This window comes from Schistocerca nitens, chromosome 1 (genome assembly GCF_023898315.1).
Source record: "Schistocerca nitens isolate TAMUIC-IGC-003100 chromosome 1, iqSchNite1.1, whole genome shotgun sequence".
Classification (NCBI taxonomy): Eukaryota; Metazoa; Arthropoda; class Insecta; order Orthoptera; family Acrididae; genus Schistocerca; species Schistocerca nitens.
Window position 1 is genome coordinate 1,007,538,165 of NC_064614.1, and position 24,485 is coordinate 1,007,562,649.

General features: G+C 40.4%; 1 protein-coding gene across 1 annotated transcript in view; it reads left to right on the top strand.

The window, feature by feature from the left end:
- LOC126195517 (Hermansky-Pudlak syndrome 1 protein homolog) overlaps positions 1-24,485 on the top strand; it is a 171,539-nt gene that overhangs the window by 45,158 nt on the left and 101,896 nt on the right. The window contains exons 4-5 of the mRNA XM_049934147.1: positions 254-499; positions 7,494-7,839. Coding sequence (XP_049790104.1) covers positions 254-499; positions 7,494-7,839 — 592 coding nt within the window. The remainder of the gene's footprint in view (positions 1-253; positions 500-7,493; positions 7,840-24,485) is intronic.

The following is a 24,485-nucleotide window of genomic DNA, read 5'->3' on the forward strand; positions in this document are numbered from 1 at the left end:
TCCACTCTAACAGATCAAAAGTCTTTAGTTGAGATTTAATTGCTCTGGGCTGACATCTGACATGAAGATTCTAGTTTTGTCAAAATTTTGTAACACTTTTTTTAATTTTGTACTGGGATTTTTACTTTTGAAGAATACATATTATGTTTGTAATATTGGAATATGAATGATTAATATCTTGAACTAGAGAGTAATAACCCCATGATTTCAGATACAACTTCTTAAATTTCTTAATCAGTTTAATTTGTTTCAGTTTAAAAAGTAACAAAAGTCGGGCAGCTTTATTATCTCGCCTGCTTGATACTTGGACACTTCTACAAGATACGGATCAGGCCGTACTTGTGGAAGCAGTGGAGCAGCTGATGGTGAATGTGGACTTAAGTTCGGCAACTTTGAGAACACTTCAAGAAGCAACAGAGAAACTTAAAACATGTCCAGATTTCTCTAAACTTCATACAATGATTCTTGTGGAGAACAAGTTTCTTTCACTTTATTCAAGGTCAGTGTATTTTCCTCTGTACTTTCTTACTTTTTGTGTCAGTGAAAATTTATAAAATAAAGAGAAAAAGCATTTTTGTGTATGGTCCAGGAAGCAAGTAGATGGTTTAATAGTAAAGAAAATTAAAAAATTAGTTCAATATTTTTGAAATGTTTGAGATTTGGCAGTGACTGTAATAGGAATATTGAAAGAGATTTTTTATTCACTTGATCAATTACAGGCCTGATTTTGTACGAATTGCACTTTTCTTGAATCTCATGGTCTGATTGCTTTGTATTGTCATTGGGTTGCAAAGTGGCCATCAGACTCTCAATGTATCTCTGAAGCATTGTCCATTTTATTAGCTCAATGCCAATAACATCATTCCAGAGGTCACAAACAGTGGTAAGAGCAGCCAAAGAGCTAATAATGCATATGCCTATAAATTTATATCATGATTAAATGTTTTGTTTGGGTTTTCTGTGTGTTGGTAAGATTAGTTTCATCTGCAATTTGTGCTGTTAACTTGTCTGTGAAAAAGACACACTTAAAACACTGTTACAGTAGGCAACTGTAGTATTGATTGGGGCAGTGTGGTATCATCTCCTTTCAGTCTAGAAAGGTCATTTGCAAATGAAGCACTTTCTTTTTTTTCCAAATCATTCAATTTTTCTGTATCTTGGGCTTTTTATAAGCTTGTAGTACCAGTATATCAGCAACAAGTTCATTATCATCAGCTTCCCAAAAATTATTTTAATTATGTGGTGTTTTATAGTAGTCTCTGGCTTGCTATCACTATCTGCAGATTCCAGCGCATTTGCAGTTGTAGTAGGATCTTCATCTGAATCATCAAAATGTAACCCATCCTCACTGTCAGACAGACATTCTTCACAAGTCATCACTTTATGTTGTCCATTTTCAAAATACAACGAAGACTCCATTACAACACTTGAACTAGCAGAAAAAATTAGAAGAAAGCAGAATGAAGGAAACACTAATTTATCATCATTTGAGTGTGGTGGGAGCATTACTATGCACGTATGCAAACAAAATTTATTCATGTAGTACTTATATATTTATTAGCAACAAACTGAACTAAACAGTATACTCTTCAAAGCTTATAGAAGCACTATATTTTTTTTTATGTTCGCGTGTTCTTGCCTGCAACTACCAATTATCACCATTAAGAGAGAGCAATGCATGCCAGACTGACAGTGCTACACAGAGCAACACATACTGTCACGTCATCAGCTCATAGTGCATTCTGATGGCAGATCTTTTCAGTTACCCTCAGTTACAATACCGTTACATAAGGCAGTGTCCATTGTTAAACATCAAGGACAACAATGTAAAGAGGTTTTCAATGGTACTGAGTCCCAGTCGTACAGTATTTTTTGAAGGAATACACCATCATTTGACTGAATATTTCCTGTGTGCAAACTAGATTTTGATTTTGATGCCATTGAGTACAGTGATATTAGATCAGAAACATATTTTGCTGTTTACCATGCAGGACGACATATTATTTCATGCCAATATACTCAATGATGTTCTTAGACCATTAACATCATTTTGCTGTGCACTGTGCAGGATGACATATTACTGTACAGGTACATATCTGGGAAAATCAGCCCAAAGCAGGTAAACACAAGTCTTGTGCTGAATAGTGTATATATCCATCCTGCACAGTACACAGCAAAATCAAGTTAATGGTCTAAGAACATTGTATTCGATAATGATGTGAAATAATATGTCACCCAGCACAGATCATTGTACTCAATAATGGCATGAAAGCCAAAATCTAGATTGTACGCAGGAAATACAATCAGATGGCTGTGTATTCCTTAAAGAAAGAAAGAAAGAAAGAAAAGAAATATAAAGAAAGTTGGAACTGTGCTTTGCACATCTGCAAAGCTGCACAGTGAACGTTTAAAATTATTGAATGATTTGAACAAGGAACTAAAAGAATCCTTTGATGGTCTACAGGTGCTATAAATTCACAACTGTAATTAGCACAATTGCACATATTTGGGGCACTTTCAAAATAGGTACATCCGAAATTAACTGGGAAATTGTGTCATTTTGGAGAGTGCTTTATTATTTATTTCATGACTTACCTGCATCGAGGTTACAATACACTGAGATAACTGGATCTTCATCCTTTCCTATGTTATTTATGGAACAAGATAGGTAGAAAATGCCCATGCAGCTGAAACAGCTGTAGAAATTGCCGAATATATTTGAACTTACATTATTAAGATGAAGTAGTCTTAAACCGTTCCTCAGTCATATAGTGTCAGAATTGTTTCTGAAGTTGAAAATGGCAAATTAATAGCTCCAAAACTGAAATTCTTCAGTTCAATAGCACGTTTGTTGAAACTATTTTTACTCAGTTCTCAGAACAATATCTCGATGGCTCTATTTCTGTATGGTGAATGACGTAATCTTGTGAACATTTTGATGTAGTGGGTTGTGAAACTAGATGTCTTAAAAAGCAAAAACTCATTTTTAATGAAAATTGACTTGAAGGCTGTAAAGAATCTTATTATGGCAAGACAGTTCAATCTGTATTTTGCTACAAGAAGTGCACTAAAAAAATTAAGAATGTATGTGAAAAAGAAATATTGTTGCTAAAGGAAAATGTGAACGTGCAGTTTTGGCGTACTAGAGGAGTTGCGAGAAAGGTCCCGCCCCTCAAATACAACTTAAAACATATGTGATTTCCTGCTTGAATCCAGAAATCACATTAAACCATGAAGTAGCTCAAAGAATACGGACAGCATGTCTTGAAATTTTGGTATCAAATGGAAGAATGTTGGGTTCAAAGACAGATGGTGACAAACTTGTGTTTGTGGAGATTTGGAGGGAAAAAAAAAAGAAACTTACAAAAGAAATGAAAATTATCTTGATAAATCCTGGATTCATATAATGAAATTATTTTCAAAGCCAGGCACAAATTTCCAACATTTTGTACAAATTATGTTGATGATATCACATGAAAATGCTTCTGTTGAACAAGGCTTTTCTGTAAAATATGAAATTATAGTTGAAAATGAAACCGAGAGGAAAAAAAGCCTCATTGCTTGAAGGTACATGTGTGACACAGTCCAGGACGCTAATAGAGTTGACAATTTCGAGATTGACAAAAGTCTTATATACTGTTTTCACAGTGCACATTATTTCTACAAAGTTGGTATGAATAATAATGAGAAGAAAAGTGAAAGAGAGAAAGACGAACGATTGTTGAACAAATGAAAGAAACAAAAAGAACAAATATCGTGAATGAAGCCCCAAACACTTCAGCAGAGATAGAAGATTCAAAGAAATTATTTATTCACTTTTATTATGATAAGTTTATAGATGTTGTTCCTTTTAATCAGAATGTAATTATGTATGTATATTTGTAAAAACAGGATTTTTGATTTGTTGTTTGATATTTTCTACTGCCTGTAAGTCAAGACACAATATTTTATAAATATTTTAATTCATATCTGTGATTTATACAACTAAAGAAATATGTTATAATTAATTATGGATATTCTAATAATTAACAGTACATAATTTTGAAAACAAAAGATGTTTTACTGTCAAATTTAATAAAATAGTAACCTGGGAAGGAATTTGACTGGAAAATTCTGGAGTGAATTTGAAACTGAATACCCTGTACTGAAGATGTTACACTAAAGCTTGCATGTTTGCAGCAGGTACCACAAGTTTGATATTAATTAGGTTTGCTTGATCACACTGTTAAAAACTGCAGGTATCAGTTTCTCTAATTCGTTATTTGCTGCTGCCTGATCTTGAAGTTTTAATATTCATAATTAAAACAGCATCAAATATAACTCCATTATTTTTCAAACTGGGTGAGAGCTAGAGATGAGAAATTGAGTATGAGGTTAATGTTGAGGGTCGCATACATTAGAAATCAAGGTACCATTGGTGTCACTGCTATACCGGCTTCCTTCCTTCCCACTATAATCCTACAAGTACGACGAGTATGAGAATGGTGACACTGTGGTCACTTCCTACTCATTGACTTGTTCTATTACTGAAGCCTTAAGAGTGTAAGGGCATCATAGGAGTTGAGTGTACAATTTCATTTTTGTTAAGCAGCATTTTCATTGTGAAAGGACCAGTTTGTGGGACAGATGACCTTTAACAAAGCTGTTTCTTGGAGACTGTGGAGGGAGTAAGACAAAAACTAAGTGATGCAGTGAATACAATTGCAAATGTTCTCCAATATGGGAAGAGTGATGTCTGAATAAGATCAGTGCTATAGTCCGTGCTTCAGACAACATTTTTGTGCAGTACATTCAAGGTGGTTGTATTCTTGCTTATTCCACCTTCACCATAAGAAAACATAGTATTCTGTCAAACAAAAACTGACCACAGAGTAACATTACTGTTTTGTCCCTGTGACCAAAAAGTGGGCTATTTGTGTATTATTTTGGTCATGGCAACTTGTGTTTATGAGCTAACAGTGAGTTATGTAGCTTATTAACTTCTGTTACTTTTTTGAAAAGTGCAGTAAATTTATTGTAATAATTAATCACCATTTAGAAAACACACCTCATCCCTGTGTCCTGTTTTCTTGTACTGTCATCATGTACTTGGTAATGTGTCAGAGGTGTGTGTGTATGTCAGTGTACTTGTCAGATATTCTCTGAATAAAGTTTCAACATTAAATTAAATTTACAGTAGTGTTTAAAATGTGTGTGTAAACAGAACAATATTCACTATTACCAGTCAGTCACTATATTGGAATATAATGATAATCATGCCCAGTGGTTGTGTATGGAGCAGCAGTGCAACGAGTCCTCACTTATACCTATGGGCTTGTGTACTCTCTCTCCTTTCTACACTGATATAGCCCACTTTTATCCAACATCAGACTGAAATGCAGAGTTTTCAGTTAAATGGGCACTAGAGGAGACTAAAAAATCGAGTCATTGAACGCATGGAGGCAGCAAGTTTGGAGACGGCGTTGTAGGACCCACTGATGAGATTAAAGCATGTAAACAGAGCTCATTTCTGATGTCCAGTGAGAGCATCCAACACAAACAAAAGGAATGCTGTCTCTGCTCTGTTTCTGCTCCTGTGACACACTGTTCCAGTCCCTTTGAATGGCACTTTTATGCCTATCTAGTCGATGAGCTCTGAAGAGGTGATGCATCAACTGGGTTAAGTTAGTTTAGGCTTGCTATATGCTCATAAAAAGCTCTTCAGTGTGTTGCTGACAAATGTAATTAACCCCAAATCTGGCACATGAAAGGTAAATTTACTATGTGTAAGTCTTTCCAAGTACAATTGTGCAAAAAATTGTACAGTTACAGTTGCATCAAAACTAAAATTTCAGAAGTAGGATTCTAACAATGGCATTTACAAAGTTAAATTAACTGATATTAATTACACTCCAGAATCTGAAAGCTGATAAGGAATATGAAATTTATTAAAGGGCCTAATCAAGAATGCTACTCTGAATTGAGAATTGTTGACAGAGAGAAAAATGACACTACAGGTCTCAGAGTTGTGCATCATGCAGCAGAAATAACTGTCACATTTTGATCAACATTATAAATCAAACAAAACGCAGAACAGGGATCACTGTTTTATTAAAAAGAAACGTAAACACTCTTCTTCAATGGTTTTAAAGGAGACATCAGTCGAATGATGACTATTTGTAACATAGCTGATGACAGTAATGAAAGTTGTCTATGATTTTGTGTTTATCATAGGCAGAGTAGCAGCAAATTCTAATTGTATTGTTTCCTTTGATTATTTTGTTTTGTAGAGAGATATATGTCGAGTTTAGCTTTTGATTGTTAGTGAGGCAGGAAACTGTACAGAACCAAGATAGTGACTAGGTATGTCAGTTGTTACTGCCAAACAAAGACATGAAATGAGTGAAGAATATTTCTCTCATTGAGATTTATAGGCTATGATCTCATTTTGTTGAAGTTACATGTCTTAAAGTTCATCTGATTTAGCCTGCAATGTTGCTTGTGCCACAGTGATCTTTTGTTGGGAATCATAGATTCAGTATCCTTGTGAAAATGCAGGGTATTTTAAAAAGGTTCATTCAGTTTCACAAGAGTGATTATTCTACATGAATGAAGATAGAAACTTGATGTCAATTTCAACTTGCACATTCAACTACAAAGTTTTTATCATCCAATATTACAAGAATACATTTCTCACAAGCATGCAAATACAGCCTTGGTGACCTTTTTACAGTTATGCAATTATGTTTATGATAAAAGCTTTCATCAAACTTTCACAAAAGTTCAGTATGCATTACAAACATGCAGATCATAGTCAAACTTGTTACTAACTTTAAAAATCAACCAGAGACAGCAGTTGTGTGTGTGTGTGTGTGTGTGTGTGTGTGTGTGTGTGTGACTGCAGCTCAGCATCTCTACTTTATGATGAGTAGCAGCTATCCTTTTCATAATATTGTTACAATTATGAAAAGGATAGATTGCTACTCACCGTAAAGATGACATGTAGAGTTGCAGACATGAATGAGCAAACGAGCTGGCTGCACCAGGGAAATCCCAACTGGTAACCACAGCAGCTTATGGCTAGAGCTAAGATAAACATTTAGTTTCTATGTGTAAAGTAAAATTCACCTTAGGTTTCTAACTTCATAAAGAAGACAGAGTCTTGTTAAAATGGATGAATGTTTCTGAAACACTGGTATTTTCACAATAAAATTCTTGTACTTCACCACTTTGTGGTATTTATTGAAAATGGCCACACTACAGAAATCTGAGTTGTAGGCCTAAATGTAAGTGCTCATATGATCACATGTAAATTGTCATATGAGAAATGATAAATCTCTCTCTCTCTCTCTCTCTCTCTCTCTCTCTCTGCTTTACTACAGCTTCATACATATCCTCCTCCTCCTCCTCCTCCTCCTCCTACTACTACTACTACTACTATTTTGTCATAGATTATTATTGCCTGTGATGCTGAGTCACATTGTGGACTCATATTCAGTAATAATTGTTGACAGTCGTAACGCCCAGGACCTGTCACCACATGATATAATATTTCTGAGCTTGCTGTGTGAAGCCCACTACATGATGCCAAGTGGAACACGTCCTTCTGAAGCAACTGAAAGTGATTCTAGTGAAGAGTTCTACAGCCCTGCTGGTAGTCCTCGTGATAGTCCACACCATACAAAAAAACAGCTTGCAACCTCTCTTACAGTTAGTGTGGATATGTTTGATGGCAGCTGTGACCAAGATGTTCTCAACACACAACTTGTCCTATTAACTGGTGGTTGTTCTGTGTACACTCCACATATTGTACACATAACTTCAGTTGAGGATGGTGTATATCTGCTGTTTATAATTGAGGTAAGACGTACAGAAAATACATTTAATGCACAAGAATTATGCTATTTTGTCCTTATATCCAGTTGTTCATCTTTGGTTATAAGATAAATGTTAATATTCAGTGTTAAATTTCAGTTTCTGCAACTAATTTCTTAATTTTCATAACCTTTGTTATTTCGTTTGAAATAGATCTTCATAGTTTATGTATGACATTATTGTTCTTCGCATATGTAAAGTGCTCTGTTTTCCCATTGGTCAAGTGCCAAAGTACTAGTTATTCATCCTGTATCTGTGTACTTTAGATGTATAGTTTGATACACCAATGTGTTTCTTGGGTATTTCTGTTGCCAGTTGTGTGTGTGTTTTTTTTATTAAAATGGCCATAGATGTGAGTGAGTGCTGCATTGAAAAGCTCCACTTCAGTAATAGACCTGGAAACACATAAAATAGTGGTTCTGACAGTTTACTGGGCCCCAACAACAAATGTTTTAAATTTCTGTAAGCAACTAGAGAGGGTACTGATGAGACTTGGTAGAAACAGTTGGGACATAATTTTATATGGAGATTTCAGTATGGATTTCAGCTTGATTAGTCCTGCTCAAGGTCACTTAGAATTGCTGATGTCCACCTTAAGTTCGATCCTCACAACATTATTCCCACAAAGAGTAGAAGGGCATATGTAACAGCAACTGACAATTAATGTCCAAAACATGTTTCAAGGTTTGTCTGACCCAGATGATCAGATGTCAGAAAGAGTGAGTCCTCATCAATTAACTAAAAAGGGAGTCATACAATTTCGCATACTCGTGAATGCTTACAAAATTACACTCTTGATGGAGAATTTACAGAATGAGCAATAGGAAGAAGTTTACCAAGTGAACACAGTAATGAGTAATTAAATTCTTTCCTAAAAATATTCCTACAACTTTTCGAATCCAGTTCCCCTTTACAATGGGGCATGAACAATACAGTGGAAATAGACAGAAATGGTCCTATAAAATCAAAGTACCTTGTGCCAGGAAGAGAAGGCTTTGCAGAGAACTAGCTTTAATCAAAAACTAAAGGACACTACAGATAAAACTGCATTTTGTTTTACAATGGTGTCAAAAAGGCAAAAATTGTGTCACCCCGGATGCCTTGTGGTCGGTTACTGTGCCTCCACTGGGAGAATCTCTGCTCTCGCAAACCGACACCTTCAAAATTCAAAATTATAATAATAAAGTAAAGGAAATTTGCAGCATTATGCATGAAATGAATATACACAGAAAGGCAAATGATATTGACAGTAACAGTAAACCAAATCATGTTAAATTTAAATCATTGGTTACTAAATCAGTGAATTCCCACTAACTATAGCTGAAGACACACACATACATGCAGTGCATACTTCACCAGTAGACATCAGTTTTGCCAACTCATTGCTTAGAGAGCTCATAAAATTCACTAAAAGCTGTAACTATTCTGGCTGTAATGGTATTTCAACCCAAGTACTAAAATTTTGTGCTGACTTGGTAATGCCGTTTTTGAACTGCCTTTGCAACCAAATAACACCCTCTCATACAACTCTATATAAGTTGTGTGCTAAACTCTGACCTCGATTATGTTACTAGTGGATAATTTTAGTCAAAATTGTTTGTTCTTTCCTGAATGGAATGTAACAATATTATGAGAATGAAAGTTGCTACTCATCATATAGCGGAGATTCTGAGTAGCAGATAGGCACAGCAAAAAGACTCACAATTACAGCTTTTGGCCATTACGGCCTTTCGCGCGCGCGCGCGCGCGCACACACACACACACACACACACACACACACACACACACACACACGACTGCAGTATCAGGCAGCTGGAACCACATTGCGAGCAGCCGCACTAGTGCATGATGGGAGTGGCGATAGGAAGGGGATGAGGAGGAGGCTGGACCGGGGAGGGGGAGGGATAATATGGTGGGGTTGATGGCAGCCAAGTGCTCCAGGTTAGACTGAGGGTACGGTAGAGGTGGGGAACAGGGGGGGGGGGAGGGGGGGGAATGGCAGAAAAGGGAAAAGGAGATAAATAAAAAGACTGGGTATGGTGGTCGAATGATGGCTGTGTAGTGCTGGAATGGGAACAACGAAGGGGCTGGATTGGTGAGGACAGTGACTAATGAAGGTTGAGGCCAGGAGGGTTACAGGAATGTAGGATGTACGAGGTGCTATCCAAAATTTTCTGTTGAAAACCTTACCTTTGGATTAATGGTCACTATTACCCTTGAAGAAGTTCCCATCCGCACGTACACACCGGTCCCAGCACTTCTGCCACTAGTCAAACATTTTCTAGAAGTCCTGTTCTTTGAGGGGCGTTTATCACCACCAGCAATGCTGTTTGAATCCTCTCTAGAGTGTCAAACTGATGGCCTTTCAGCTTGAGTTTCAGTTTTGGGAACAGCACGAAGCCGCAAGGTGCCAAATCTGACGAGTACGGTGGGTGGGGCACAACTGCCGTGTTGTTCCTTGCCGAAAAGGTCCTGGTGAGCAAGGTCATGTGACAGGGTGCGTTGTCATGATGCAGCAACCAGTTCCCTTGATGCCAATGTTCGGGCCGTCATCTCTGCACGTTTTCACGGAGCTGTTGCAAAACGTCACAGTAGTACGTGGAATTCACTGTTTGGTTGGGTGGGATGAATTCTTTGTGCACAATTCCCTTGGTATCAAAGAAAATTATGATCATGCTCTTTACCTATCTCACTTTTTTGAGTCTTGGAGAGCCCGGGCTCTTCCACTGGGACGATTGTTGCTTTGTCTCTGGGTCATAACTGTAAATCTAGTTGAATCATTGCAAGGGTCTCTGTAGCACTTTTCCTCAGATTCGCACAGTATTCGATACACACGCACTGGTCTGTTTGCGGATCCATCGTAAAATTGCCACATACCAAACACAGGAAATCAACTGTGGACACGCAACAGTCCTCCCAGCTGAATGCCACTCCGCACACTGACTCATCAGATATGCAGCTCTCGCCACCTAGCGGTGCAAAGATCTACTACTCCTACTTTCCAGATGGCAGCACCAGTCCCGAAAGTTTTGGATTCTGCCTCGTATTACTTGGAAAGTTCCCACCTGCACAATTCAGAAAAGCTGGTGGTGGTGGAAAGGATCCATATGGCACAGGCTCTGAAGCAGTCATTGAAATGAAGGATATCATGTTTGCCAGCGTGTTCATCAACTGGGTGGTCCACTTGTTTCTTGGTCACAGTTTGTTGCTGACCATTCACCTGGACAGACAGCTTGTTGGTTGTCAAGTCTACAAAGAATTTAGCACAGTGGTTGTAGCTTAGCTTGTAGACCACATGACTGGTTTCACAGATAGCCCTGCCTTTGATGGGATAGGAGATGTTAGTGACTGGACTGGAGGATGTATGGGACAGGTCTTGCATCTTGGTCTATTACTGCTGTATGACCCATGAGGTAAGGGGTTGGCAGCAGGGATTGTGTAAGGATGATGGATGAGTATATTGTCTAGGTTCAGTGGATGACGGAATACCAATGTGCTTCACAGCCTGTGCCATATGGAACCTTCCCAGCAACACCAGCTTTTCTAACTTGCGCAGGTGGGAACTTTCCCTGCAATACATCCTACATTCCCGTAACCATCCTGGCCTCAACCTTCGTTAGTCACTGTCCTCACCCATCCAGCTCCTTCCCTGTTCTCATTCCAGCACTACACAGCCGTCATTCCACCACCACACCCAGTCTTTTTATTTCTCTCCTTGTGGAGTCTGTACGACCCCAAATTCAGGGTTTTAACTGCCTGCCACCTTGGTTACTGGAGAGGCCCAGAGTGATTTTAGGTTTGGTGCGGTACAAGAGAGAGATTGCACTCCTGCCACCGTTTTTAATGCAACATTTTCTGCCATTTTATCTGAGCACCACGATTATGTAGCTATTTTTACGGATGGTTTGAAACAGGGGGATTCTGTTGGTTGCTCTGTTGTTTTTCCAGATCGTGTCCTCAAGGTCTGACTGCCTCAGGTGTTTACTGTTTTTGATGCAGAAATGTCTGCGAGCTTACGGGCACTGGAGCAGATGAGACATTCTTCCCGTCCTAAATTTTTTGTCCGTTCCGACTCCCTAAGTGACCGTCATTCATTGTGATGGTTGTATCCAGCGTATCAAATAGTCCAGACCATCCACAATGCCCTCTTCCAACTACGATGACTGGGGAAGGTAGTGGCTTTCTATTGGGTTCCAGGGCATGTCGGCATTGCTGGGAACGAAAGGGAAGATCTCGCAGCCAAGGCGGCGTGTCTTGATCCGCAAGTATTTCAGTGTGCCATCCCCCTGCACGCACTCACCTTGCTGTTGAGCTCATTAGTCATGCGTTGGTGCGAAGATGAGTGGCTGGAAATGACTGACAGTAAGCTCCATTTAGTCAAGCCCATAACACGTGTGGTGTACTTCCTTCCAACCCCGTAGACGGGATGAGGTTCTCCTCACTCGTCTTTTGGTAGGCCATAGTCCTATGATGTGTGGCTTCCTGCTCCAGCGAGAGGACCCTCTAATGTGTGGTGCTTGTGGCGTCCAGATCACTGTGCACCACGTTTTATTGGATTACCTTTTATTTTCTGACCAGCGGGTCGCAGCTGACTTGCTGGCGGATCTGCCATCTCTTTTAGGAAATATTCCCACGAATGTGGTTAAAGTTTTTAAGTTCTGTGACTTGTCCAATGTTTTTATCAAGATTTTAGGGAGAGGGTCTTAATTTGTTCACAGGGTGACATGCTCGCCCATGTTTTATGTAAGTTGCCAGCCAATGACAATTTCCTGTGGCATTCTTGATGCTCAGTTTTCGCTTTCTTTACGTTTTACTTTCTTTTACAGCATTTTCATTCTTTCTTTGTGTGTATGCTTAGATTTTGCTAAGTCTGTCCACAATCGTTTTTTTTTAATGTGTGTCAGGGCGCTGATGACCTCAACGTTGAGTGCCCTTAAGCCCCAACTCACACACTATTTCTCTCCTTTTCCACCTCTCCCCTGCCCCCAGGTTAACCTGCAGCACTTCCCTGTCAATCACCCTCCACCATACTATCCCTCTCCTTTCCTGGTCCAGCCTCCTCCTTACCCCAACTCAGTTGCCACTCCCATCATGCACTGGTGCTGCTGCTTGCAGTGTGGTTTCAGCTGCCTGAGACTGCTGTTGTGTGTGTGTGTGTGTGTGTGTGTGTGTGTGTGTGTGTGTGCACGTGCGCACGTGCGCATTAGACCTTAACGGCCAAAAGCTATAATTGTGAGAGTCTTTTTGTTGTGCCTAACTGCGACTCAGCATCTCCGCTATATGGTGAGAAGCAGCTTTCCTTCTCGTAATGTTATTTGTTCTTCCCTGAAATATACCTTAATCAGCGTACAAAAAATGAATTGTAAACCATATCAGTTACCTCAAACAAAAATACAGTTGAGTCATAGTGAGGTAAAATTATGGTCATCAACAAATAGGAGATACATTTTAGTAAGCAAGGAAATAAATACAAAATTTCAAAAGTGTTTAATTCTCTCTCCATTGTCTGTTCCACAAAAGGTCATCAACAAGTAGGAGATACATTTTAGTAAGAAAGGAAATAAATACAAAATTTCAAAAGTGTTTTTTAATTCTCTCTCCATTATCTGTTCCACAAAAAACCTTTTCACTGTATTGTTGATTAGACACTTTACCATGAGAGAATCACTCGCTCACATTAAAAGTTACAAAATTAAACTATATGGTTCTGGGCAAAGCAATATTTAAAGAAACCAAGGAAATTAATTTACAGTCCTATTTACTTTCACAGATGTCTCATAAACAAAAGTACACACAAATGAACATGCACTTGCTACACATTAGCAAACAGTGAAATTCTAAACAAAAGTTAATAATTTAATTTGAGTGTTGAACAATATTGCGTTTACGTCAATGGCTAGCTTCTCATGAAATTCAGATTCTGTTGCAAGATTTGGCAAAAGTTAAAACTGTAACCTGTTTGTAACTAGACGCAATTGCTAACTGGTTTTTCCAAATAATACAAATATCTCACAGCCTTTGTTAAGAAATATGATAGTTTTTAATTATAATGCTAAGATAAGTCTTAGGATTCGTTCCAGCAACCTATCATGTGTAACAAGACTTTGTAACAGTCTGTATGCACATGTAAATTCAATTTTCCAATTTATTGAGAAAAGAATGCAAAATAAATACTGGCCCATCCAATTTACAATACTAAAGAAAACAGTCTGCTGCCTGGAGGCGGCAAATTCAAAGTGCTGCATTGGTGCCATCAAATATTATGTAGTTTTAACTTCAACATATACATGGCTCACACATAGCTTTGTTTCTAATTAATAAATGCCGTGGAGCACTATTTAAATATTCCACATCTGTGCCAGTGGAGCCAAAATCCATGTGGTACTCTTAATTACTTGTAGGTGCATAGATTTTAGCCTCATATCCAAGCATATTGACTGATGCTGTATCCTCAGTTAGTGCATTCTCCAAATCCCTTCCATCTTTTCCATTGATCCACTTTTGCTTCATTTATATGGCGGGTCTTTCCTCCAGCTTTTCTTCTTTTGTCATTACAATTCTAACTATCGATCATATACATGGACCCGTAAACTATACAGTTGTTTTACAGCTAAAAAACATGTATAGAAATTTTTCATGCACAGTTTAGAAGTCATAAATAAACATTAATAATGGCAATGTGTACACAAAATATAGGTAAAACATTATTTGTAAACAACTGAAAACTACAAATGACCTAAAATGTTGGCATTAGAACCAATCGATGAGTCTGAAGTCTATCTCCTGAAAGACTGTGGTATGTGATGGTAATCCCCGTTTACAAAAATTGAGATAAGCCCGTGACCTCTAATTATAGACCCATCTTTCTTCTTTTCTTTTTTATATGTTTTCAAAATCATTTGAGAACGGAGCATACAACAGAATATTGAATCACCTCTGAGAGTACCCACAGGGGGCTCACCACTCTTTGGTGGGTTTGTGCTTGGCTACCAAGGGGCCCCAGCCTCTGTAGCATCTTTTCTCGTCTATGCTGCATGTTTATCCTCTTGCTGTTCTTTTTCCCCTCCCTTGGGGAACATGTCTGGACTGTTTTTGGAAATGTATTCTGTATTTTCGGTTGCTAGTATCAGAATACTCTCCACTATTTTTGTTCCTTTTTTATTTCTTTGTTCACCTTCTCCTATCACTTATCCACTTTGGTGTTTGAGGTTCCTCATTTTCTTCTTCCTCCCTGTGTACTCCTGAAGTCCGGCCCATCGTCTGACGTGTAACAGGTGACTGGGTAACACGTAATTCCCAGCCCCAGGTTGAGAGGTAGGGTTTGCACGTACCCCTTGGAACACGCCAGCTGCTACTTTCCCAAATTGCCGAGTGCTCCCTCTGTCAGGTGTTCAGGAGGTGTGACTTGAGGTGTGAACAATCACCTAAAGTGGGTGTGCCCCCTTCTGAAGGGGGCCCCCAGTTGGAAGGAGCGCGCCATCAGAGATGCTGGTAATCATGGGGGACTTTCTCGCAATGAGCCAATCATCTTCATAATCAATGACTATCAAATATAAATGGAATGAGGCTAACGTTTCAAAGACACTCCCAGCTGCACTACGGTTCCACATGGTTTCACATACTGAAGACACTCAGTCCTTTGCTGTGATAAATCTGTTTATTATTCAGAAAGGTGTTGATGCAATTGCTGACCCTGTGAAATCCTGATTTTGTTTATGCAATGGCACTTTGCTTTTGGAGAGCACCTCTGCTTGCAGCTTCGCTTCTCCATGGCTATCCTGTTTGTGTCGAGACCCATCAAACACTGAATTATTCTTGTGGAATTATTTACAGTAGGCTGCTCGATGTTCTGACCGAGGCAGAAATCCAAACGTACCTCCCCAATCAGGGTGTCATTGCAGTCCATTGGGTAATGAAAAAAGTAGATGTCTCCTTAGTGCCCACACACACTCTCTCTCTCACTTTTGATAGAGTGGTTCTTCCGTCAAAGATCAAAGCAGGTTATGAAGTTATCACAGTCAGAGTGTGTAATCTGAACCCAATGCGCTGCTACCATTGTCATCATTACAACCACGCTCGAGAGTCCTGTCGACACCCAGCCAAATGTGTGACCTGTGGGAGGGATGCTCACGAAGATGATTGTCCGCCTCCTCCTCCCCTCTGGATCAGCTGCAATGGCGACCGTGCTGCCACCTCCCGCAATTGTCCTATGTATCTCGATGAGCGGGCTGTCCAGGAGATCTGGTTGAAGGAAAATGTGCCTTACCCAGTTGCTTGCAAGTTGTTGGCTAGTCAGAAACCCTGCGTTCTACCATCTGGCACCTACAGTACTGTTCTTGCTACATCTCGCTCCACAAAGGACATGGCCACACAGACATGTGACCTCAAATTTAGCACCAACATTGTGAAATCACCCAGCATCCTGTCTCCTCCTCTAGCTGTGCAACACTTCCCCAAAATTTCGCCTTACGGGGCAAAGTTAGCAGCTACACAACTGGCAGGCCGGAAAGAACAGAAGTAATACCCCCGTGAAGACTTCCTACGTCTCTCCAGCCAACCAACATCGAAGTCTTCCTCTGTCAACCAGAAAGGCTCCAAGAAGTCAAACGAAGGGACACAGTCTTCTCCTTTGCCGACTCAGCCTCTTCTACGATGTCGTCATGTGATACCCTTGCCCAGCCAACCTCTGTATCGCTGGTGCGCACCACCAACCGCTTTTGTGCCCTGGACTGTGCAGGCTGACAGAAGAAGAATGCCAACACTTTTGTATACCTCATGGAACAGGATCCTCCTGCCTCTGTGTCCTGTAGCAGTGAGTCTTTGAAGGCTGGCACTCAGCAGCTTCTGAGGTGACTGCACTTCCTCTTCGTGACTCTCCTCCGATCCATCAAAGAGGATTTACGGTTGCTCTTAGAATTTCTGCCTTCAGGAAACAAAATTGTGTCCTCATTACGCTTTGAGCTCTCACATTTCTCTGCGGATCGTTTTGACCTTCTCACCGATGATGGCATCTCGTGTGGGTGCCATGCTGCTCATATGGGATCATGTTCATGGTCAACCCATCTCCCTGATTACCCACCTGCAAGCTGTTGCAGTTCACCTTTTCCTTCCTCACTTGATCTTTTCCCTTTGTACCATTTACATCCCTCCATCATTCGATGTCACCAGGGCAGACTTCCTCCAGCTTATTGGGCAGCTACCTCACCCCTTTCTGCTGCTGCGTACCATTCCCTTTGGGGTTCTCTCAGAACCTGTCCGAGAGGTGCCCTCTTGGCTAACCTTTTCAATAAACTTAACCTCTTCTGCCTTAACAAAGAGCACCCACATTCCTTTCAGGCTCCAAGCCCACCTATTCCCATTTGGACCTATCCTTCTGCACTGTCTAGCATGCCCATCGTCTCGAGTGGTCCGTTCTCTCTGACATATACTCGAGCGACCATTCCCCTGTGCTATCCATTTGCTGACTCCTATCCCACCTACATGCACACTCAAGTGGCAGCTTACTGAGGCCGACTGCAGACTCTACTCCTTTATGGTAATCTTCAAAAGACAACATTTCCCCAGTTGTGATGACCAGGTAGAATATCTTACAAACACTGTTGTTACCAGTGCAGAATGTTCTGTTCCTTGCACTTCCTCTTTACCATACCTTGTCCTAGTCTCTTGGTGGATGGGAGGCATGCCCTGATACAATTCACACTCAGAGGTATGCTCTCTGCGTTTTAACCATTATCCTATAATGGCGAACTGCATCCATTATAAATATTTGCATGCACAGTCTCATTGCATTCTTCGGGATAGCAAAAAAGCTAGCTGGATTTCATTCACTAGTACTTTTAACAGTTCCACACCCTCTTCCATTGCTTTTGGGCCAACCTTCGATGGCACTCCGGGACCAAGATACATTACCCAATTTCTGGTCTGACAGTAGCAGACAATGTTATCATGGACCCTATTGCTATCTCTAACACCTTGGGCTGCCATTTGGTGAAGATTTCGAGCTCCTCCCACTATCACCCTGCCTTCCTCCATCGGAAACAAGTGGAGGAGGCTCGGACGATACCCTCCTCTTCTCAGAATCATGAGTGGTACAGTGCTGACTTTACTACAAGGCAACCAGATCATGCCCTCACTTCATCCCGATCCTCCGCCCCAAAGCTAGATGATGTTCACATTCAGATGTTGCAGAACATTTCTCTTGCAGGCAAGCACTTTCTGCTTCATACGTACAACCACATCTGGGCAGAGGTCACATTTCCCAGACGCTGGTGTGCAGCCAATGTCATACCCATTCTAAGCCTGGTAAGGACAAACACCTTCCTCCTAGCTACTGCCCAATTTCTCTCACCAGCTGTGTTTGCAAGGTGATGGAACATATGATTCATGCCTGGCTGGTATGGTGGCTCGAGTCTCGCAGTTTACTAACCATTGCACAGTGTGGATTTTGAGCATGCCGTTCTGCAGTTGACCATCTCGTCACTTTGTCCACCCGTGTCATGAATGGTTTCCTGTGGAATTCCCAGACTGTGGCCGTGTTTTTCGACTTGAAGAAAGCCTATGACACCTGTTGGAGGACTGGTATCCTGCGTACTCTCTACAGTTGGGGCTTCCGTGGTCGCCTGCTCTGTTTCTTTCAGGAATTTTTAAAAGACTGAGTTTTCAAGGTACATGTGGGTTCTGCCTTGTCGGACACCTTTATCCATTAAAACAGTGTGCCTCAGGGTTCCATCCTGAGCATCGTCCTCTTTGCTATTGCCGTTAACTCCATAATGGCCTGTCTCCCACCGGGCATCTCCAGCTCCCTTTTCATTGACAATTCTGCCATCTATTGCGTGTTTTCAGCAATGTCTTGATTGTCTTTACTCATGGAGTGTCGACATTGGCTTTCATTTTTCCACTGACAAAACTGCTTGCATGAATTTCTGGGGGCACAAATGGTTTCTTCCACTGTCTTTAAATTTTGGGCCTGTTGATCTTCTGTTCCTTGAAACTACGAAATTCATGGGCCTCATGCTTGATAGGGAACTTTTTTGGTCCTCCCACGTGTCTTTTACCCGGCAGCCCACTGTATGCGGTCCTTCAGTGTCCTACATGTCCTCAGTGGTATTTCTGGGGAGCACATCGAATTACCCTCTTCCGTTTGTGCCATTTCAATACTATCCACCATCATTGCATCCATTTGGCCACTGGCACCTTGTACACTGTCCTGGTTGAGAGTCTGTATGCAGAAGCTGCTGAACTACTGCTGCCCCACTGCCATGACTTTCTCCTCAGCAGATATGCATGCTGTTTGCCTGCCATACGTGGCCATGCATCCTATGCCTCCTTCTTTAATGACTCCTTTGATCGCTAGTATGGGGCGTGTTCCTCTTCTCTGTTACCTCCTGGAGTTTGCTGTTTACTCTTGCTCCGACAGCTTAACTTCATGCAACCTGCAACTTTGCGGTGGGTGTAAACCATTCACTGCCTTGGCTTCATGCAGTGGCCCATTTTCACCTTGGCCTTCATTTGCTTTCTAGGGACACTACTCCAGCCCCGCTCTATCGCCTTCATTTTCACGACCTTCACAAGGAACTTTGTGTTAGTAACTTTGTGTACACTTACGGATCTCGAACTGACTGTGGTGTAGGATGTGCCTTCATCGTTAGCACCAACATTTTTTTGGTATTGGCTTCCACAACACTGCTCAGTATTTACAGCAGAGTTCTTCGCCCTGTATCTGGCCACACAGTACATCTGGTGACACGGGATTTTCAATTGCGCCATCTGCTACTCTCTCAGTGCCCTTCAAAGTCTCTGTGTGCTGTACACTGTTCATCCCTTATTGCAATGGATTCATGAAAGCTGTCACTTGCTCACTCTTGATGGAGCCACTGTGAAGTTTATGTGGGTTCCTGGTCATGTCAGTCTGAAAGGAAACGGGGCCACTGATGCTGCTGCCAAGGCTGCAGTCCTCGTACCTCAGCCCACTAGTAGTTACATTCCCTCCAATGATCTTTGTGTTTCTGTCTGTGAACAGGTGGTTTCACTTTGACATTACCACTGGTCCTCCCTTCATGGGAACAAGCTGTGGGTTATTAAGCCTTTCCCAGCAGCTTGGACAACCTCCTCTTTGCCCTCTCGCGATGAGATCAATTTAGTTAAGTTTTATATCAGGCACTGTACTTTTAGCCATCGGCATTTGTTAAGTGGCGCTGCCCCACCACTTTGTAATCATCGTGCTCAACCATCAACCGTCCGCCATTTCCCGATGGAATGCCCTTTTTTTTAACCACTTACATTCTTGTTTGTGTTTGCCATATTGGTTATCGACCATTTTAGCAAAAGATGCGCAGGCTGTCGACTGCAGTTTACTCTTTATCCATCATAGAAATATAGCAAAGACCATTTAATTTTTAGTTCAGGACCTCCATTTCTCTATGGCATATTTTATAAACCTTTCTCCACCCCCTGTTTTTAGCTGTCTTCTCTTCCATCGGTTGGGATTAACATGTAGTCATTTTTAACTCCTCCCTTTGTCATCATGTTCTACAGTTCTGATGTGGCCGCATATGACCCTAGTTGTTTTTGCGCCTTAAAACAAAACAAATCAACCACTGATAACAACATTTTAACAATGGCTTATTTGGCTTCTACAAATGTTTTTCCAGTGGGAAAAGACTATATGGTCTCACAGACTAAGTTCAGGTATAACTAAATAAGAAAAAAATAGAAGGGCCACATTAACAAATAATATAACGCATTATAAGACAGTAATTAAGCCAGAGGCACTCTATGCAGCAGAGACACTAGTCATGGAGAAATTGGAAATCAATGAGAGGAAAATTTTGAGGAAGATCATGGGTCCCAAATTCGAAAATTATAGACAAGTTTTCTATAGAAATGGAGCCTTCTATGCAAAGTCGGAGAGACTCTCTGAAACCATGGGAAAAATGAGGACTGATTTCTATGGGCACATACTCCAAATGAATCCCGACAGACTAACTAAACAAATCTTTGACTTCTTAAACTAAACCAAATTGGTTTAAGGAAGTGAAAACGGATCTCAGAGAACTCCAGATTAACAAAGTCATGTTAAAGAATGGTACAACCAAGACCGTGACCAAAGACAAAACTAAGAGGTTCCAAGTTAAGATCAATACCAGGAAACTAATTCAGATAACAGAGAAGGAAAGAAAAAAGAGATCAGATAGAATGAAGAACTATTGGGAGGAAAAAAGAGCACAAATATCTAAGAAGTGATTGATCTGACGTACCCCAAAGATGGGTGATTGAAGTGGGAAAAAAAAAAGACACAAATAAAGCTAAATTCTGAGTGAGGAAACACTGCCTAAGGTGTCCTGCAAGGCAAAGGTTTAATGCTGGCCCTCTCCTGTCTGTGGCCAACATAAGTGATTCATATGGGAGATTGGAGAAATCTTCAAAAACTGCGAATTTTGCTGATGACACATCTATACAACACACATCGAAGACAATAATGGAACAAGCTTGCAACTGTTTAGCAGCTGCTGTTCTTGTTGCAGATTATTCTGCAACTTGTTATGATGTTGTAACTATTATTGCTGTACCCTTAGCTACTCCAACTTCTTGTTTAATGAGACTGGCCATTGAATTCACAGCTCACAGATTGCCAACATTCATGTCCTGAAGATTTGTTGTACTCACTCTATGTACTCCTGAAGTTTCCATTTTTATGTTGGGAGCCACCATATGCGGGGTGCAGATCTATTTAAACTTGCAGGGTGTCTCTGGAAGAATGGTCAATATTCAATGATATGATAGGAACAATAATATGAAGCAAAATAAATAAATAAATTAGTAAACAGGAGCTGTAAAATTCATATCTTAAGACAATTGTTCAGTAGAAAAGATTTGTTTCACAGTAGTAAGGATGAACAAGTACTCCTAGCTCTTAAGGTATGTGCTTTACAGCCCACGTTTACGGTACATTTTTTTCTTGTTTTGGTCCATACCACCAACTTTGAAAATATGGAAAACAAAGAGCTTGCAGTAGAAGAGATTTGTTTCATGGTATCAAAGGTGTAGTAGCGATACAGCTCTTTACGCTTTTTTTAAAGCCCACGTTTATTAGACTTTTTTTGCTTCAAATGATTGTTCCTGTCATATCCCTGAATATTGATCATTTCTCATGGCACACCGTGTATATGGTAGCATACAGTTTTATTTGCGTAACTGTGTGCAGAGCAGTGCTTACAACTCTCGGTAGGTCACTGGCTAGAGACAAACTGGTGTTCCTGTAGTACCTGCTAAATCCCTGCCCCTGTGTTTTTGGTTGGGTAGTGTGGTAATGTATGGTGCTGAGACTGGTACAAATCCTTAATATTACAAAAACTAATATTTTAATTCCAGACAAATCAAATTGACTTAAAAAGTATCAGAAGTATAGGTCAGTGGCCACACACTGTGTGAGGCTCTGTTTATGAAGGTCTTAGGCATCCAGTTAGATATCCCTGAGGTGGTACACATGGTGAAGCTCAGAGAGATCATTTCTTCATGCCTTGCACTTTTTGTACTTTGACTCAACACTGTCTTAGCATAATCTTGTGGAGCAATGTTTCTAAGATCAAGGAAGTGTTTATTTCTTGGAAACCTGCAGTAAGGATATTGTATAAAATTCATAACCTGGATATCTGAACATCTTACAGTACCATCTTCAGAAACCCAGGGATTCTTACACTTTCACGCCAATATGTATACTCCCTAATAGTATTTATAATTAATAACAATTGTGAATTTAAGATGAACTGTAAAATTCACAACCACACTAGTGGACTGTGCAATCTGGTAATTCAGAATGAAGTTTTATACTTTAGTGGAAACATCTATAACAGTTTATTGGCAGAAATCTGCCAGTGGATTTAAAATCCACTGATGTTCAAAAATAAAGTAAAAGAATAAATCACTACATCCTGTTACAGTTTATCAGCACACATGGACTCAAGAGGTGCTTAACACTGCTATTTGTGTTAAACAGATCTTGGCTTTACCAGTGTACCTTTAGTGATAATGGTCTGTGTGATGTTACATAAGTGTTTTGTTTGAAGTGTTAGATACAAACAGCAGCTGAGTAGTAGAAGAGGAACAGTTTTCATTTATTTATTTAAAAATAGCCGTTTATTTATTTAAAAATAGCTGTTTTCTCCAAGTATATATAAACATTAAGTGAATGTGGCAACTGGAAATCGTTTGAGAAATAAAGCAGCAAAGGTAACAATTCATCGAATAGTTGAGACACTGAGCTGGTGACAGGCATTCAGATGAATATTTTTTTCACAACTATAGTCAGGGGGAGGAGACAAGGAGCAGTTGGGAGGATTGGGAAATGGTGGCTGACAACTGGGAGGTAGAGGCAGCATTTGCGAGGGATAGGAATGTGGCATCATTGAGTGTGATCTGGTCTCAGATGGGAGTTGTGTGCAATGCAGGATGCTGTGGAGGAATGAGCTGAAAGGGTAAGACTGTGAAGAAGAGGGTGTGGGTGTAGAATGAGTGAAATTATGATAATGAGGCAGGGGTGGAGGTGGGTTAGGAATAGGGGTGAGTGGAGACTGGAACTATGAGGATTATGGGATTGATGGCTATGTAACAAGGACAGTTCTCATCTATACAGTTCATAGAAGCTAATGTTGTGGGGAAGGATACAAATGGCAGGGGATTTGAAACAGTCATTGAGACAAAGGATGTTCTGCCACAGGTGGACAACATTCATTCATGGCCACATAAAAATATGTGCAAAAATTACAGCAGAGCTTGACATATGATGAGACTGGCTCTACAGATGGTGCTGCATTTGATAGGGGAGGGTGGGATATGATAAGATTGTGACAGGACTGGTGTAGTAAGAACTGGATGGGTGTATTGGGCAGGTCCTTCACTTGGGACTCATGCAGGGGTGTGACCTGTGTGGCAAAGGGTTCGGAGTATGTGTTGCCTAAGGATGAATTAGGATATTGCCTAGATTGGCTGAGCAGTGAAATATTACTTTTTGATGGGGTGAGGAAGGATTGTGGATAAAATATTCCTCATTTTGTGTGATAAGTTGGCAAAGCCTTAATGAAGGGTATGCTGTAGTGTTTCCAGTTGAGGATGGCAATAGGTGACATGGAGAGCTCCTTCACAGCTGGTTCTTGGGGTTGATTGGAGGATTAGGGGCACGTGTGGAAATGGCATGGAAAACTTGTCTGCAGACAGTTTTGGGGTAATGAATGTCATTGAAGGCCTTAGTAAGAGCGTCAGTCTACTGGACAATGGATAACCTGTTACCACAGATGTGCCATCTGTGGCTAGGAATATTTGTCTGAAGCCAGCAAAGTTCTCAGTCTAGTCTGTATACCTATTGATGACTCAGCTCCTCAATTATTCATTGACATCTTACCATTACTGTTTCATTGTTTAAACATCTATAAAGTAATTTAAATGCAATTCTCATCAGAATCAGTAGATTAGCATTAGTCATAATTTGTGTTCATATACTCAGAATAGTCAGCAGAGGCTGCTTCTGTCTATTGATGTACAACTTGACTCATGTTATGTCTCAAGGCGCTCTGTTGCTGTTTATGAAACATGGTCTGTAAATGACAGAACTTCAAGATTTGTTATCATTATTTATT